The following is a 14,769-nucleotide window of genomic DNA, read 5'->3' as shown; positions in this document are numbered from 1 at the left end:
CCCAGATGGCATTTCACCTGCATGTTTTAGATCCTGTGCTAACCAGCTGGCCCCCATTTTTACACAGATCTTCAATAGATCACTGGAGCAGTGTGAAGTCCCATGCTGCTTCAAACATTCCAATATCATCACCATCCCAAAGAAACCAAAAATCACAGGACTTAATGACTACAGACCTGTCGCCCTGACGTCTGTGGTCATGAAGTCATTTGAGAGGCTGGTGTTGGCCTACCTGAAGAACAACACTAGACCCTTTCTAGATCCCCTTCAATTTGCTTATCGAGCAAACAGGTCTGTGGATGATGCAGTCAACATGGGATTGCATCATATCCTGCAACATCTAGACAGACCAGGGACATATGCAAGGATCCTTTTTGTGGACTTCAGTTCGGCTTTCAACACCATCTTCCCAGTTATTCTCCGGACTAAATTACACCAACTCTCTGTTCCCACGTCTATCTGTCAGTGGATTACCAGCTTTCTGACAGACAGGCAGCAGCTTGTGAGACAGGGGAAATTCACTTCCAGCACCTGTACAATCAGCACTGGTGCCCCCCAGGGATGTGTGCTCTCCCCACTACTCTTCTCCCTCTACACCAAAGACTGCATCGCCAAGGACCCCTCTGTCAAGCTCCTGAAGTTTGCAGACCACACCACTGTCATCAACCTCATCCGAGATGACGATGAGTCTGCATACAGAAGGGAGGTTAAACAGCTGGCTGTCTGGTGCAGTCAAAACAACCTTGAGCTGAACACGCTCAAAACGGTGGAAATGATTGTGGACTTTAGGAGGAACCCCCCAATACTGTCCCCCCTCACCATTCTAAAGAGCACTGTGGTAGCAGTGGAGTCATTCAGGTTCCTGGGCACTACCATCTCACAGGACCTGAAGTGGGAGACCCACATTGACTCCATTGTGAAAAAGGCCCAGCAGAGGTTGTACTTCCTTCGCCAGTTGAGGAAGTTCAACCTGCCACAGGTGCTGCTGATACAGTTCTACTCAGCGATCACTGAGTCTGTCCTCTGCACTTCAATAACTGTCTGGTTTGGTTCAGCTATGAAATCAGTCATCAGAAGACTACAAAGGACAGTTCAGACTGCTGAGAGGATTATTGGTTGCCCCCTGACCTCCCTTCAAGAACTATACACTTCCAGAGTGAGGAAAAAGGCTATAAAAATCACTCTGGACCCCACTCACCCTGCCCACAACCTTTTTGAACTGTTGCCCTCTGGCCGACGCTTCAGAGCTCTGAGCACCAGAACCGTCAGGCACAGGAACAGTTTTTTACCCCAGGCTATCCATCTCATGAACAGTTAAAACTGCCCTTTTGAGCAATAATTAATGTGCAATACACATCTTAGTCTTTTTATATTATCCAACACATCCTATTTCTTCTGCCATTACATTCCCTTGCACTGTACATAACCGATTTGTTTTTAGATTTGCACTACGTATGTGTGTGTGTATGTATGTATATGTATGTATATATATATTCATATATGTGTATGTGTATGTATGTGTATGTGTATGTATGTGTATATGTATGTATATGTATGTGTGTATGTGCATATGTGTGTGTGTATGTATGTGTGTGTATATGTATGTATATGTGTATGTATGTGTGTGTGTGTATACATATGTATGTATATATATGTATGTATGTCTGTATATATATATATATATATATATATATATATATATATATATATATATATATATATATATATATAGTCTATTGTGTATTCTATATATACTTTTTTCTTTTCAATATTTATCTATTTTTTATTCAATTTTAATTATTTTTTAAAAGTCTTGTTGCTGTTTTTGTATTGTTGTACACTGGAAGCTCCTGTCACCAAGACAAATTCCTTGTATGTGTAAGCATACTTGGCAATAAAGGTCATTCTGATTCTGATTCTGAATATTTAAGTCCTTTTTTACTATAATTACACATGAATTGATTTCTCTATTACTTTATGTCTATGCCATACTATAAAAAATGTTTAGTCACATGGTTTATAAGTGGTGCTTGCCCTTTTCAATGTTGTGCTGAACAACTTTCAAGTCAAAGACAAAATTTTGAAGACCTAAGAATAAGAAAGATATATACACAATTATGATAGGACTCTATTGCACTCAAGTGCTTTCAATTAATATTTTTATAAGGTATATATTTGTAAAAGCAGGGGAAAAGTATGATATATGAAACATGTCTATGTTTCATTGCTGATTAGTTCTGTTTTGAAGCATAAGAACAGTAAGGTGGTGACAGGCAGACATGTTATTCACCTTTAAATATGACACATCACATGGTTCATTCACATGAAAAATGTTTATTCAGATCGAATTCTACAATGACTGCAGAGATAAACACTTTGACATCTCTGCTCATGGATTTTAAGACAAAGAAAATGGTTTTAACAAAAAGAAAAAAAAAAACAGCATAAGTGCTGGTTGGGTCGGGATGTCAGTACGCATACACTTTCACTTTATGGACCTCTCTGTCCTCACACTCTCGTTTTCTGTTGTAATAGTAGAATGTGTTATCTCGACGCTGAAGCTTCTTCACAAACCCGGTCTCTGGCCAACGGTCAATCTGAGGTAAACAGTACAAAGATTTTAAACAGAAAATTAGTACTGCATTATCAGAAAGTTATAATAAAGTATTTATTGCGGAAATTGTGGAGTGACTAATCCGGAATTACTAGAGACTGGCTAAAGGCACACCTTAAGGAAAACTTGTTTATTTTTCTGGTCACAAAATGTATCAATTTCGGAAAAAAACAACAACAAAAAAGATGAATATTCTGATGAAGATGAAAGATTTTTATTGAATATTCATGGAGCGACATACTTTGTGTGAAAAGAAATAATAACAGAAGGTTGTTTTGATATATATATATATATATATATATATATATATATATATATATATATATATATATATATATATATATATAAAGGTGGTGAGGGAGCCTTTTACACCACACACTTGGGGTAAAAGGCCCCCAGGGGGTTTTTAGTGATATTGTGTAATTATAGGGGCAAAAGTTTTAGTGCAAAATTGGTCAACTAATGCAAATATTTTTGAGAGAGCAATACACTTTTTGAGTAACAAATTATGATAATGCTTATACTTCTGCAAAGGGTGTACCATTTCCTGTTAATTTCAATCACATTTGGCATTTCATAACTTCAAACAGAGCAGCGGGTACCTCTGCTTGCTTGATTTGTCTGTACTCCAGCTCATCTCTGTATCCAGCTTGCTGGAATCTGTACAGATTCTCTACCTCACCCGTCCACTGCTTAGCTCGGCTCATGGACTTTGGTTTGGCATTGTTGTCCAATAAAACTGAGCAGGACATGTTTTCTGTGTAGAGTAACAAAGGCATCCCACATTATTCTTCTTTGAAATAATTAAAGGTTTTATAACAGACTATATTTTTGTCGCAAATCAACTAAATTTAGTCTTGCATAAAACCTTTCTGAAAATGTTATATGCAAAACTAAACATTATCACAGTGTTGGGAAAGTTATTCTAAAAAAGTAATTAATTACTAACTACTAATTACATCTTCTACAGTGTAATTAGATTACTGTACTAATTATTCTGTCTGAAAAGTAATTGCATTACTTATTACTAATTACTTTCTAAAACCCTTATCAACCTCGACCAGATGAAAAATACAACAATAGACATGAAACTGTTCTTTTAATTCTTTCAAATAAATCATATAATATTAAATAAATTATTCACGAACTGGCCAAAGAATTTAAGAGGGCTGCATTAAAATAGAAAACATATATTTTAACATTAGATGTTAAATTTCAATTTTAAATTCATTATTGTTTTATACAGAATTGTTCTATAGTCTATACTGTATTTAACACAATTACATCAGAAGTAACTGTAATTAAATTACTGAAAAATTAAGAGTAATCCCTTACTTTACTTTTTATTTCTTTCAATGAAAAAGTCATTTAATTACAGTAATTAACTGCTTAATAATGCATTACACCCAGAACTGCATTATCACAATTAAACATTCAGAATTCAGCTAGAGCAGATTGGGGATTATGCAGACCAAAACTGACCATTTAAACATTTTCAGCTAACAGCTAACTGTTTTTAAATTGCGTATACATGCCATTATTTGTTATTGATAATATTTTCCTAACACATACTCACGTTATCCAGTATGCTCAAAAGCTCGTTCAGCGAGTTTGCGCTTTACCGTTACCTAGCAACCACACTGTTTAAAAAACAAAAACAAATGGTGTAAAAAAACTGGCCAATCGAAAACTATACCCGGAACTCTCCATTGCAAAAACGAAACAATTTAATTGGCCAATCAAAACCATCCCCGGAATCTCCCTTTAGAAGAAATTGACCAAGACAGTTATAAATATGTACAATCTCTTGTTAAACTGTGTTGACATTTTCGTTTCAGTGTACTCTTTTAGAGTATAACGATTCAATGAAGCTTTTGCAACATTATAATGATTGTTTTGTAGTCCGATAGATGTCGCTGTAGCATTCACATATCAGGTTACCGATGTTTATTTCCGACTCCTCCCAACACTGTGCCAAAAGGAGGAAAGACAGATGCCACCGGGGTGCAGCTCCTCAAACTTAGAGAGAGCTTGGGCTAGGATGATGTCCTGAACTTTTGGGTGTTTTTTGATATGAGATTAAACAACATGCAGTCAGCATGAGCTCTTTCGCTGGACGCATGAAGGAGTATCCCACCATCTCTCTGGACCGATTTGACAGGGAGAATTTACACGCCAGAGCCTATTTCCTCTCTCATTGCCATAAAGGTGTGTATTTTAAAAATGTTGTATTGAATTCTGCTTGTTTCCTGTACTTCTCAGAGAGCTGGGTGGCTGAAAATATTTTTCTCAAAATCACTGCTAGTGTTCACATTTGTTTGGAATATCTATTCATGTTTAACAGATCATATGAAAGGATTGAAAGGACCTTTGCTGAAGAGAAAGCTGAAGTTCAGGTGACTGATGTGACATTAAAAAAACATCCAAAACAAAGTGTAATACTTCCTGTCCCGATATAGGTACCATTCACATAACATAATTATTTTATTTTCCAATTTATGGTTTATCAGAAGAATCAGAATCAAATTCTTCTGATAAACCATAAATTGGAAAAAATAAAATAATTTATTATGTATTAATAATTGATGTCGACCGATAGTGGATTTTGCCGATACCGATAACTAAGCTGGTGGCATAAGGCAGAAAACCGATTAATCAGCTAATAGTTTTTAAAATTGATTTCTTGAATGTTAAAAAAAATCTTATTCTTTTCTTACTGTGACAGACATAGAGACTCCAAGAGTCCAAAATGAGTAAAATCCCAGATGCATTTTATTTTGCAACCAAAATCCCAATAATAACCATAAAACAAAAAATAAGATTTGGTCCATAACAGAGGACTTTTAACTGTTAAAAAGCTCGAAATACACCGTGGACTCACAAATCTGTGCTCTCAGCTCACACAAACACATTCGGGTGAAAAAACATGCAAACTTACAATAATCTACAATGTATTACAAAATAAACACTATAAAGTAAACATTATATATAGGCTAATAAATACTGTATGACCAGTATTTCATCAGCAGTGGATTAGCATTCATAAATAGTAGATCATCAGTGATCCAGTAATAAAAACAAAGTTAAAAAATTATACAAAGTTATAAAAACAAAAACCTTTTCCCTTTTCTCTTGGGACACCGGCCATCAAAATCAACATGAACATTAACATGAACTTATGATTAACGGTGTATATCTACTTAACAACAAACTTTTTCAAAGCGCTACATTTTTAAAAAACCTTATAAAAAGGAATAATAATTTTAAAAACTCTTGGTAACTATTGGCTTAGATTTTTGGCGATTACAGATAGTTCCAAAAGCAACTATCGGCACCTATATATATCGGTTTAACTGATAATTATGATTAATGTACATCTGCTTAACAATAAAACCTTTTCTGAGGGTTTATTTTTTTAAAAACCTTATAAAAAGGAATAATAATTAAAACAAATTATGGGTAACTATTTGCTTAGATTTTTGCAGATAGCCGATAGTTCCAAAAAGCAACTATCGCTTTTATCGATTTATCGGTGGACCTCTAATTACTAATGCTTATTTTAAATGGAAAAGATGGAATGATGGCACATTTCATTGTCAATAATTATTGCTTCATGCCATGTTATTGTTTGCATGAGAAATACAAATTTGAACTTTAACTTTGAAAAGTAAAAAGTCTCTCTGAAACCTTCCCTCTCCACCAGTTTAACTGTCAAGCTGTATTGCTCATTTGTGACAAAGGAGCTCCTGCTTAGTAGCCTAAAGTATGCATTCTGGGAGGACCATATTGTAAGTAGTATTTCCATATCCCTTTTTTTTTTACTTTTTGGACAGACTGATGTATCTGTATTGACTTCTCTGTATTTAACATCAGGTTGCCCTGGAACTGGACAGTCCAACTCACATCTCTCTGATAGATGAAATCACCGGAGAAGTGAGTGTTCAGCTTAAATTTTCATCTTTGAGTGTTTCTGAGAGATGAGTTCAGTTGATTTCAAGTTGTATTTGCTTTTTTCTCTAGTCGGAGGATGTTGTAGTCACTTTGCTCCCTGCAGGACACTGTCCGGGATCAGTCATGTAGGTAACCTCATTAAAATGTTTCCCCTTGTGGATGTGTCATCCATGAGATTGAAATTAACTTTCCATTTTGATGCAGGTTTCTCTTTGAGGGTGCTCAGGGTACCGTGTTGTACACGGGAGACTTCAGGCTGGCTATTGGAGATGCAGCCAGAATGGAGAACTTGCACTCTGGAGACAGGTGTGCAACAGTGTTCATTTCATTTTCAAAGGTTTTTTAACATTAAACCTGTCAGTGAACAGCTACTGCACAATTTCTTATTTCATGTTGGATAGCACTTTTTTTTTTAGGTATTAATTCTATTTAAATGTGTGTGCTTCAGGGTAAAAGACATTCAGAGTGTTTATCTCGATACTACATTCTTTGATCCCAAGTACCATCAGATCCCTAGTCGGGTAAGCATTTTGAACAGACTCACCTTAATTGCATATATGGAGGTGTGGCTGTCTTAAAGGAATAGTTCACCCAAAAATGAAAATTATCTCATCATTTACTCACCCTCATGCCATCCCAGATGTGTGTGAGTTTCTTTCATCTGCTGAATTCAAATTAAGATTTGTAGAAGCATTTTTGTTCCATACAATGCAAGTGAATGGGTGCCAACATTTTGAAGCTTCAAAAATCACATAAGTCAGCATAAAAGTAATGCGTAAGACTCCAGTGGTAAAATCAATGTCTTCAGAAGCGATATGATAGGTGAGGGTGAGAAACAGATCAATATTTAAGTCCTTTTTTACTCTAAATTGTCCTCCCTGCTCAGTCAATCTCCACTTTAACTTTCAGATTCTTCTTATTGTGTTTTTGGTGATTCACATTCTTCATGCATATCGCCCCCTACTGGGCAGGGAGAAGAATTTCTAGCAAAAAAGGACTTAAATATTAATCAATTACATTTTTCACCCACACCTATCAAATCACTTCTAAAGATATGGATTTAACCACTTGAGTCGTATGGATTACTTTTATGATGCCTTTATGTTCTTTTTGGAGCGACAACATTTTGGCACCCATTCACTTGCATTGTGTGGACCCACAGAGCTGAAATATTCTTCTAAAAATCATAATTTGTGTTCTGCAGAAGAAAGAAAGTCATTCACATCTGGGATAGCATGGGGGTGAGTAAATGATGAGAGAATTTTCATTTTTGGATGAACTATCCCTTTAACTTATGACAATGTGTTTGAATGTTGTAGGAGGCTTGTTTAACAGGGATAATGCAGTTGGTACAAGACTGGATTTGTAGGAGTCCATACCATGTAGTTTGGTTAAACTGTAAAGCAGCGTATGGTTACGAGTACCTGTTCACCAACTTGGGACAGGAGTTCAGCTCACAGGTCAGATACTGTATTTTTTCCACATGGTTTTACTTTTTAAGAGCGTTTTCCCATCTCTGTTTCATAAGACAGTGTGTATATCAAAAATAAGAGCATAAGCTCTTAAATACAGATTGGCTACACTTGCTACAGCTCAGACTTTGCTATTTAGATTAAAACTGTTTGTCTGCTACAGATACATGTGAACAGCTTGGAGATGTTCAAGAAAATGCCTGAAATACTGTGTCACATGACCACCAACCGTTCAACGCAGATCCATGCTTGCAGGCATCCCAAGGCATGCTGCCACTTTTTTTATTTTTTGCATAAGGACATCATTTGATGCATCTTGAATAAGTGGTTGTAGATTGAGATCACATTTGTGGCTCTTTGACAGGATGATGAGATGTTCAGGGCAAACAGGTTGCCATGTGGCTCCATAGCGGCAGACGGCACTCCACTAAACATCATCAGCATCAAACCCTCAACCATATGGTTTGGAGAGCGGACCAAAAAGACTTCAGTCATTGTCAAGTGAGTCGAGTGTTTAATCATGATGCAACTTATATATTTTCCATGAAATAGAATTATTATTATTTTTTTTTTTTGTCATTGTAACTTTCATTTCAGGATGGGTGGCAGTTCCTATAGAGCATGCTTTTCATTTCATTCTTCTTACACAGAGGTGAGAATAAATGTAGTGAGAAGGATGCAATCCCAATATTCTTCATGCAGAACACAGCATAAATTAGGCCTGTGCTTAAAGGGATAATTTACCCAATCAAATAAATTCTACCATCAAAAAAATCAGGAAAGAAAGTCATACAGGTTTGAAACAACATTAGAGTGAGTAAATGATGCCAATTTTAATTTTTGTGTGAACTAGCCCTTTAAGCCTGTGTATTTGTTTCCTGTGATTAGGTTAAGGACTTTCTATCCTACATTTGTCCTGTTAACATCCACCCTAATGTCATTCCTTTCGGCCAAACACTGGAGGACATCACAGAACTGTAAGGCCTGACCATCCTCCTCTGCACAATGTGCCGTTTTAAGGCTTGCTTTAAAGTAGTCTTTGTTTTTAGGTTGAAGCCACTGTGTAGAAAACACTCTGGAATGGAAGAGATTGTCTACAAACCGCTTGGAACACTCAAAACAACCAGAAAGAGGTGCACATCACATGGTACGAATAGTTTTCATAATTAGTGGTGCTTGCTAATGCAAATATCACACTTACTATTGCTTAAACAAATTTAAACAACCTGCCAACATCTAGTATTAAAGGACATTTTCTGTGTTCAATACAAGGTAAGCTCAATCGACAGAATTTGTGGCATAATGTTGATTACCATAATGTTGATTACTTTCGACTCATCTCGTTTATTTACAACAAAACCGCAACAATTGCAGTTAAAGGAAGTTACAATGGAAGTGAATGGGAACAGTCCATAAAAGTTACAATACATTGTTTCAAACGTATAGCCAAAAGATGTAAACATTATACATTAGAGATGGGCATCGATACTGATGTTGTATCGACAATATTTATCCACACATAAAATTATTGATTATAAAGTTAAAAAAAACTATTGATATTATTATTTGGTTACCATTAACATTAATCATAAGCTTCAAAGTGGAGCAAAACAAGAATTATATTAGCAAATACTTGCTCAGGATGGGAACTAAATTTCTTTATCTGCTTATCCTAATGTGCATACATGCTCACAGACACAAGCAGTCATAGAACGTGCTCGTGCTGCACAGTCACAGTGCTCATTAAAACAAGAGGGAGCAGTACGTGTTTGGCTGAGGTAATGATAGAAAAACAGAGAAACTGCTTCTGGAGTTAATTCATATTCAGTATTGACAAATCTAAAGGTGATGTTTATTATAATGGGTTTGTGTGAAGTTTGTAACAAGTTCATTTAAATTAAAAGCTGTTAGAACATTGATGAGGCTCTGTAATTGTTGTACAAAAATTATACCTTGGTTTTACTATAGTAATATTGTAGGAACCATGGTTTCACTACATTAATACTGTAGTATCCATATAGTAATCATGGTTTACTAGTAACATTGTAGTAACCATGGTTAATTTTGTGGTAACTATAGTTTAATTATATGCCATGGTTAAACTATGGTTACTGTAGTAAAACCATGGTTAATTTTGTAAAGGTAAACAAAATAGAAGTCTAATAATTAAAATTTTTTCAGATCAGGCCAATGAATATTAATAAAAAAATTACTTAAATTATGACTAAAAATACTTTTTAAAATTACCCATTTAATCCCAAGAAATTGCAAATAAATAAATAAAAATAAATGAATAGATGTTTCAGTATCAACGATATTGTACTTGATATTATTGGTATCGGACCAAAATGAAAATAAGTGGCTATGTCCATCCCTATTATACTTGTTAACATGATTTTAGTGTGATAAAATTGCTTGACTTATCCATGTAAAGTTATATTCAATATTACAACTTTGTTGTCATGACAACGCAATGGCGTTACACCCTGAAATCTGGTAAAATGCTGTAATGCCAGTAAATCCCTGATTTTATCACACTAAAATCATGCCAATCATCATGCGTTTACATCTTGTGGCTGTACTTGTGAATTGGCCCATTCACTTCCATTGTAAGTGCCTGTTTACTGTAATTACGATTTTTTATGAATAAACTAGGAGCAATATTTTTTTTTTTTTTTTTTTTTTTGGCAATCAACATACTGTCACAAATGCTGTCGGTTGAGCTTAAATTGTTTAAACCCCAAAACATTAAAACTCAAAATTTAAACTCTGGTGTACTTTGTTCCACACCTTTTTATGCTACGGACATGAATCCTATCTTAAATCATGTGGCTTGTTGAGGAGAGGTGTGAGGGTATTACTTTTCAAAGTATTTGTTTAGACTTTTCACCTGGCGGACGATAAAACTGGTAAATCCCGCACACACACTCTAAAGGAGAGAGTCGAGTCATATCTAGGGATCAGAATATCACGAGTTGACTCTTGACTTGGGCCAGTAAGCAACTGCATAGCAACACACTAAAAACCTCTAAGGTCTTTACTGGTATTTCTCTTCCCATAGGGTCGGACAGTGATGATGACTTATTTGACAAGGTTGCCATGGCGCCAAGGAGGCGGAAATTGGCATCGACTGATACGACCAAGGTGGCAGTAAAAATACAGTCTCATAACCCTAATAAAACTGCTACTGATAAGGACCAAATTTACACCACCCTAGAGCGTAGTCCTTCCATTCACACTTCCAATTACATGGACTGCACGGAATCTAACGATGATGATGATGATGATGATGATGATGATGTTGAGCTTTTAAACATTACAGCTGAGGAACCACCTAATCCATCTGATGTTACTTCACCACCTCCGTCGGCATGTTCAGAAATGGCATGCCCAAAACTGGCCCAGCCCATATCCAATTTAACCACACTCGAATCCAAGTCAGCTCCGCCCTGTTGGGAGAAGTTCTTCACAGCAGAAAAGGTGTTGACTGATGAGAGTGAGTTGGCAAATAGTCAGAACAGCCAAAACACTCAAACTCTTTCCACTGAATACACAGCGTCCCAATCGCCTGAGCTATTTCATGATGAAGATGAAGATGACAGTAGTTCCATTCACATGACCTCCTCTCAATCCACTCATATATCAGATGCAGGTATGGAGAGCCTCAGTCAGATGGATACTGTTCTTGTTCAGGTGGATGACAGTAAGGTAGTTACTAGTGACCACTGTAACCAAGGGATCAATGGAGTGCTTCAAGATGGGACCAGCAAACCTGGCGAGGTAGTGTCAGATGTGATTGATAATAGTAACGTAGAGCCCAAGTCAGAGGAAGCAGTGGAACTGCAATCAGACTCACAGGTATCATCAGATTTTGAGCTTCCACCAACACCTGGTTCAAAAGTCCCACACCCAGAAGACCTGAAAGACCTGTACAAGAAGTTGGCAGCAGGGGAGGAAGTAGTCATAAGGAGAATTTTCTAACTTTGAGTAATAATTACTTTTCTGTTTGTCGTATAAAAACTTACCTCATCTGTTCCATTATTCTGTATTGCAATTTTGTACCTTTAGTTAATGAAGTAAAAAATCCTAAGTAAATGTGTTGAATTTTTTGTCTGTATCGCAATGCTGCGTTCATGTTGTGTTCACGGTGTGATGGAATTGCCAGAGATTGTTTTATACTGAAACACCAACCTCTGCGGCTTTACCATAGGTGAGGGCGTAACCAGAGACCTTCTACTAGTGCCTACAATGTTAGCAAAGCAATGCATAATGCAGACATTATAAGGGCGGTACCCTGGTTAGGAGATGAGGACGTTTTTATTTTAATGAATGTCTATGGAGGAGATGTTTCAGTGTGCAGAATAAAATCTTTTGTGGGGCAACAGCTCATCACTTAAGGGGCATTCAGTAGTTCTCTAGCTAGCGTTAGCATTGCTCTTCTTCGTGCACTTTTAGTACCGATACGACAGTGTTGTTAGATACTGTACTGCCATCTATCGACGTGGATCAGCTTTGCCTTAAAATAAACATCAGAAATCAAGCGAACAGACTTCTACAGTTAAGGACATATTATTATTGTCCCTCATATCAATAATCTTTGGAGACTGTCTATGTTTCATGTTATTTCTAAAGACAGTTATTACCTTTTATTAGAGAACTGCTTAGTGTGGAAAAAAAAACTCAATTGTCTAGCGATACAGAATGTTATGATAAAGGAAAGATTGATACTGATGTTTACTCTAGTTTTTTGCGTTGGCCGGTCTTTCTATCTTCTTGCTTCAGACCTTTTTCGCTTCTTCTGCAGTACAGCTACTGAATCTCCTGTTGTAACTCTTCTAACGCACAATAATAAGTGTGTTCCATTGTATTCTTTTTGCTCTTTGCATTACCAAACAACACTGTGCTAAGCACAGCCAAGCGTTTCTACATAGGTGGCAGCCAATGAGGGCAAGGATTCTCTTCGATGTTTAGTGAAACACAGTGGACCATGTCATTTCAACATGGTGAAACACATTGAAGGGGTGACCCGCACCCTGTATAATAAAATACTTTTTATAGAAAACTATTATGAGTACAGTCTTCATCTTATGTGAGTGTACACCATTCAGATCACTCTTCACAAAAACACAATTTGTTAATGTATAAAACTTTCTAAATTAGCCTCAAATTACTGAATGCACCTTTACAGGGGTTGTGACATGAGGAATAAAATTGTCCTTGATCTTTTGACATGTGAAACTATTGTACTATAAAAACATACTGTAAGTTTCAGAACTCAAACCTTCCTCACTGCAAAAAGAGCATTTGTTGAAACCAAGCTGCCAAAACGACTCGTTCTCTATTTCATCCACATTGTGATGTCATTTGCATCTGACCACCTCCACAACAACACATCAACGTCCACTTTACCTTATCACTTCCGTAGCCTGCTTGGTAGCTGTTAGCATTGAGATGTCAACAATGGTTGTTTATTGTCAAGTCTTGAAGGAAAATCAGCAACAAAACAGAGCAATTCTGACAGAGGGTCAAAATTGGTGTGGAAAATGATCATGTTTTACAAATATATGACTGTTTTGTAAAAACAAAAAATAAAAATAAAAATAAAAAAACCTTATTAATAAAAATAAAATAAAAAATTAATAAAAAAAAAGGTGTGATATGACCCCTTTAATTTTAACCCTGTCCACTAATCTTCAACATATTTTACACTAAACAATCCTTTTGGAATGAACTGTGTGGTGTCTACTATGATAAAATTGCTGTTTTATACGAGAAGACAGGGACAATTGTGACAGGTAGGTGTCAATTTAAAAGCATGTGCGAGCTCTGGTCTCTTCGCCAGTGTACCACCGTCATTATATTATACCATGGCTCTATATTATACCATATACAGTTGAAGTCAGAAGTTTACACCTTAGCCAAATACATTTAAACTCAGTTTTTCACAATTCCTGACATTTAATTGTAGAAAACATTCCCCGTCTTAAGGCAGTTAGGATCACTACTTTATTTTAAGAATGTGAAATGTCAGAATAATAGTAGAGAGTGATTTATTTCAGCTTTTATTTCTTTCATCACATTCCTAGTGGGTCAGAAGTTCACATACACTTTGTTAGCATTTTGTAGCATTGCTTTTAAATTGTTTAACTTGGGTCAAAAGTTTTGGGTAGCCTTTCACAAGCTTCTCACAATAAGTTGCTGGAATTTTGGCCCATTCCTCCAGACAGATCTGGTGTAACCGAGTCAGGTTTGTAGGCCTCCTCGCTCACACGTCAGATTGAGGTCATGGCTTTGTGATGGCCACTCCAATACCTTGACTTTGTTGTCCTTAAGCCATTTTGCCACAACTTTGGAGGTATGCTTGGGGCCACTGTCCATTTGGAAGACCCATTTGAGACCGAGCTTTAACTTCATGGCTGATGTATTGAGATGTTGTTTCAATATATCCACATAATTTTCCTTTCTCATGATGCAATCTATTTTGTGAAGTGCACCAGTCCCTCCTGTAGCAAAGCACCCCCACAACATAATGCTGCCACCCCCATGCTTCACGGTCGGGATGGTGTTCTTTGGCTTGCAAGCCTCACCCTTTTTGCTCCAAACATAACGATGGTCATAATGGCCAAAAAGTTCCATTTTTGTTTCATCAGACCAGAGGAAATTTCTTCAATATGTAATATCTTTGTCCCTATGTGCTCTTGCAAACTGTAGTCTGGCTTTTTTATGGCGGTT

At 36.5% G+C, this 14,769-nt stretch overlaps 2 protein-coding genes across 4 annotated transcripts; one reads left to right on the top strand and one right to left on the bottom strand.

Annotated features, from left to right (window-relative positions):
• Positions 1 to 2,324: 2,324 nt before the first annotated feature.
• On the bottom strand, positions 2,325 to 4,263 carry LOC127436742 (meiosis expressed gene 1 protein homolog). Of its 2 annotated transcripts, none has more exons than XM_051691065.1 (3): positions 4,191 to 4,263; positions 3,217 to 3,371; positions 2,325 to 2,597 (listed from the first exon to the last, which is right to left on the bottom strand). In XM_051691065.1, the coding sequence occupies exons 2-3, from the start codon at positions 3,364 to 3,366 to the stop codon at positions 2,469 to 2,471; spliced, it is 279 nt and encodes a 92-aa protein (XP_051547025.1). In that variant the 5' UTR covers positions 3,367 to 3,371; positions 4,191 to 4,263; the 3' UTR covers positions 2,325 to 2,468. The 2 variants fall into 2 exon arrangements, with proteins under 2 accessions (XP_051547025.1, XP_051547026.1); XM_051691066.1 differs by having other exon boundaries at positions 4,187 to 4,260.
• Positions 4,264 to 4,584: 321 nt separating this feature from the next.
• On the top strand, positions 4,585 to 12,152 carry LOC127436731 (protein artemis-like). Of its 2 annotated transcripts, XM_051691051.1 has the most exons (14): positions 4,585 to 4,822; positions 4,959 to 5,010; positions 6,318 to 6,402; positions 6,488 to 6,547; positions 6,635 to 6,690; positions 6,770 to 6,871; positions 7,014 to 7,086; positions 7,885 to 8,025; positions 8,201 to 8,302; positions 8,402 to 8,538; positions 8,635 to 8,689; positions 8,926 to 9,014; positions 9,087 to 9,184; positions 11,099 to 12,152. In XM_051691051.1, exons 1-14 carry the CDS (start codon positions 4,714 to 4,716, stop codon positions 12,016 to 12,018), a joined length of 2,079 nt encoding a protein of 692 aa, XP_051547011.1. In that variant the 5' UTR covers positions 4,585 to 4,713; the 3' UTR covers positions 12,019 to 12,152. The 2 variants fall into 2 exon arrangements, with proteins under 2 accessions (XP_051547011.1, XP_051547012.1); XM_051691052.1 differs by lacking the exons at positions 8,635 to 8,689; positions 8,926 to 9,014.
• The last annotated feature ends 2,617 nt before the right edge of the window (positions 12,153 to 14,769 follow it).

This window comes from Myxocyprinus asiaticus, chromosome 47, assembly GCF_019703515.2.
Source record: "Myxocyprinus asiaticus isolate MX2 ecotype Aquarium Trade chromosome 47, UBuf_Myxa_2, whole genome shotgun sequence".
Lineage (NCBI taxonomy): Eukaryota > Metazoa > Chordata > Actinopteri > Cypriniformes > Catostomidae > Myxocyprinus > Myxocyprinus asiaticus.
The sequence above is the reverse complement of the archived record's forward strand: the minus strand, read 5'-3'. Positions and strand labels throughout refer to the sequence as shown.

What these genes read in the sequence shown, in the direction of transcription:
- LOC127436742 (XM_051691065.1), bottom strand. Translation starts at nt 3,366, where the DNA reads ATGTCCTGCTCAGTTTTATTGGACAACAATGCCAAACCAAAGTCCATG. An exon ending in GACAAATCAAGCAAGCAGAG is followed by an intron (nt 2,598 to 3,216) that starts GTACCCGCTGCT and finishes TGTTTACCTCAG; the next exon opens with ATTGACCGTTGGCCAGAGAC.
- LOC127436731 (XM_051691051.1), top strand. Translation starts at nt 4,714, where the DNA reads ATGAGCTCTTTCGCTGGACGCATGAAGGAGTATCCCACCATCTCTCTG. An exon ending in CACTGTCCGGGATCAGTCAT is followed by an intron (nt 6,691 to 6,769) that starts GTAGGTAACCTC and finishes ATTTTGATGCAG; the next exon opens with GTTTCTCTTTGAGGGTGCTC. An exon ending in AAAGAGGTGCACATCACATG is followed by an intron (nt 9,185 to 11,098) that starts GTACGAATAGTT and finishes CTCTTCCCATAG; the next exon opens with GGTCGGACAGTGATGATGAC.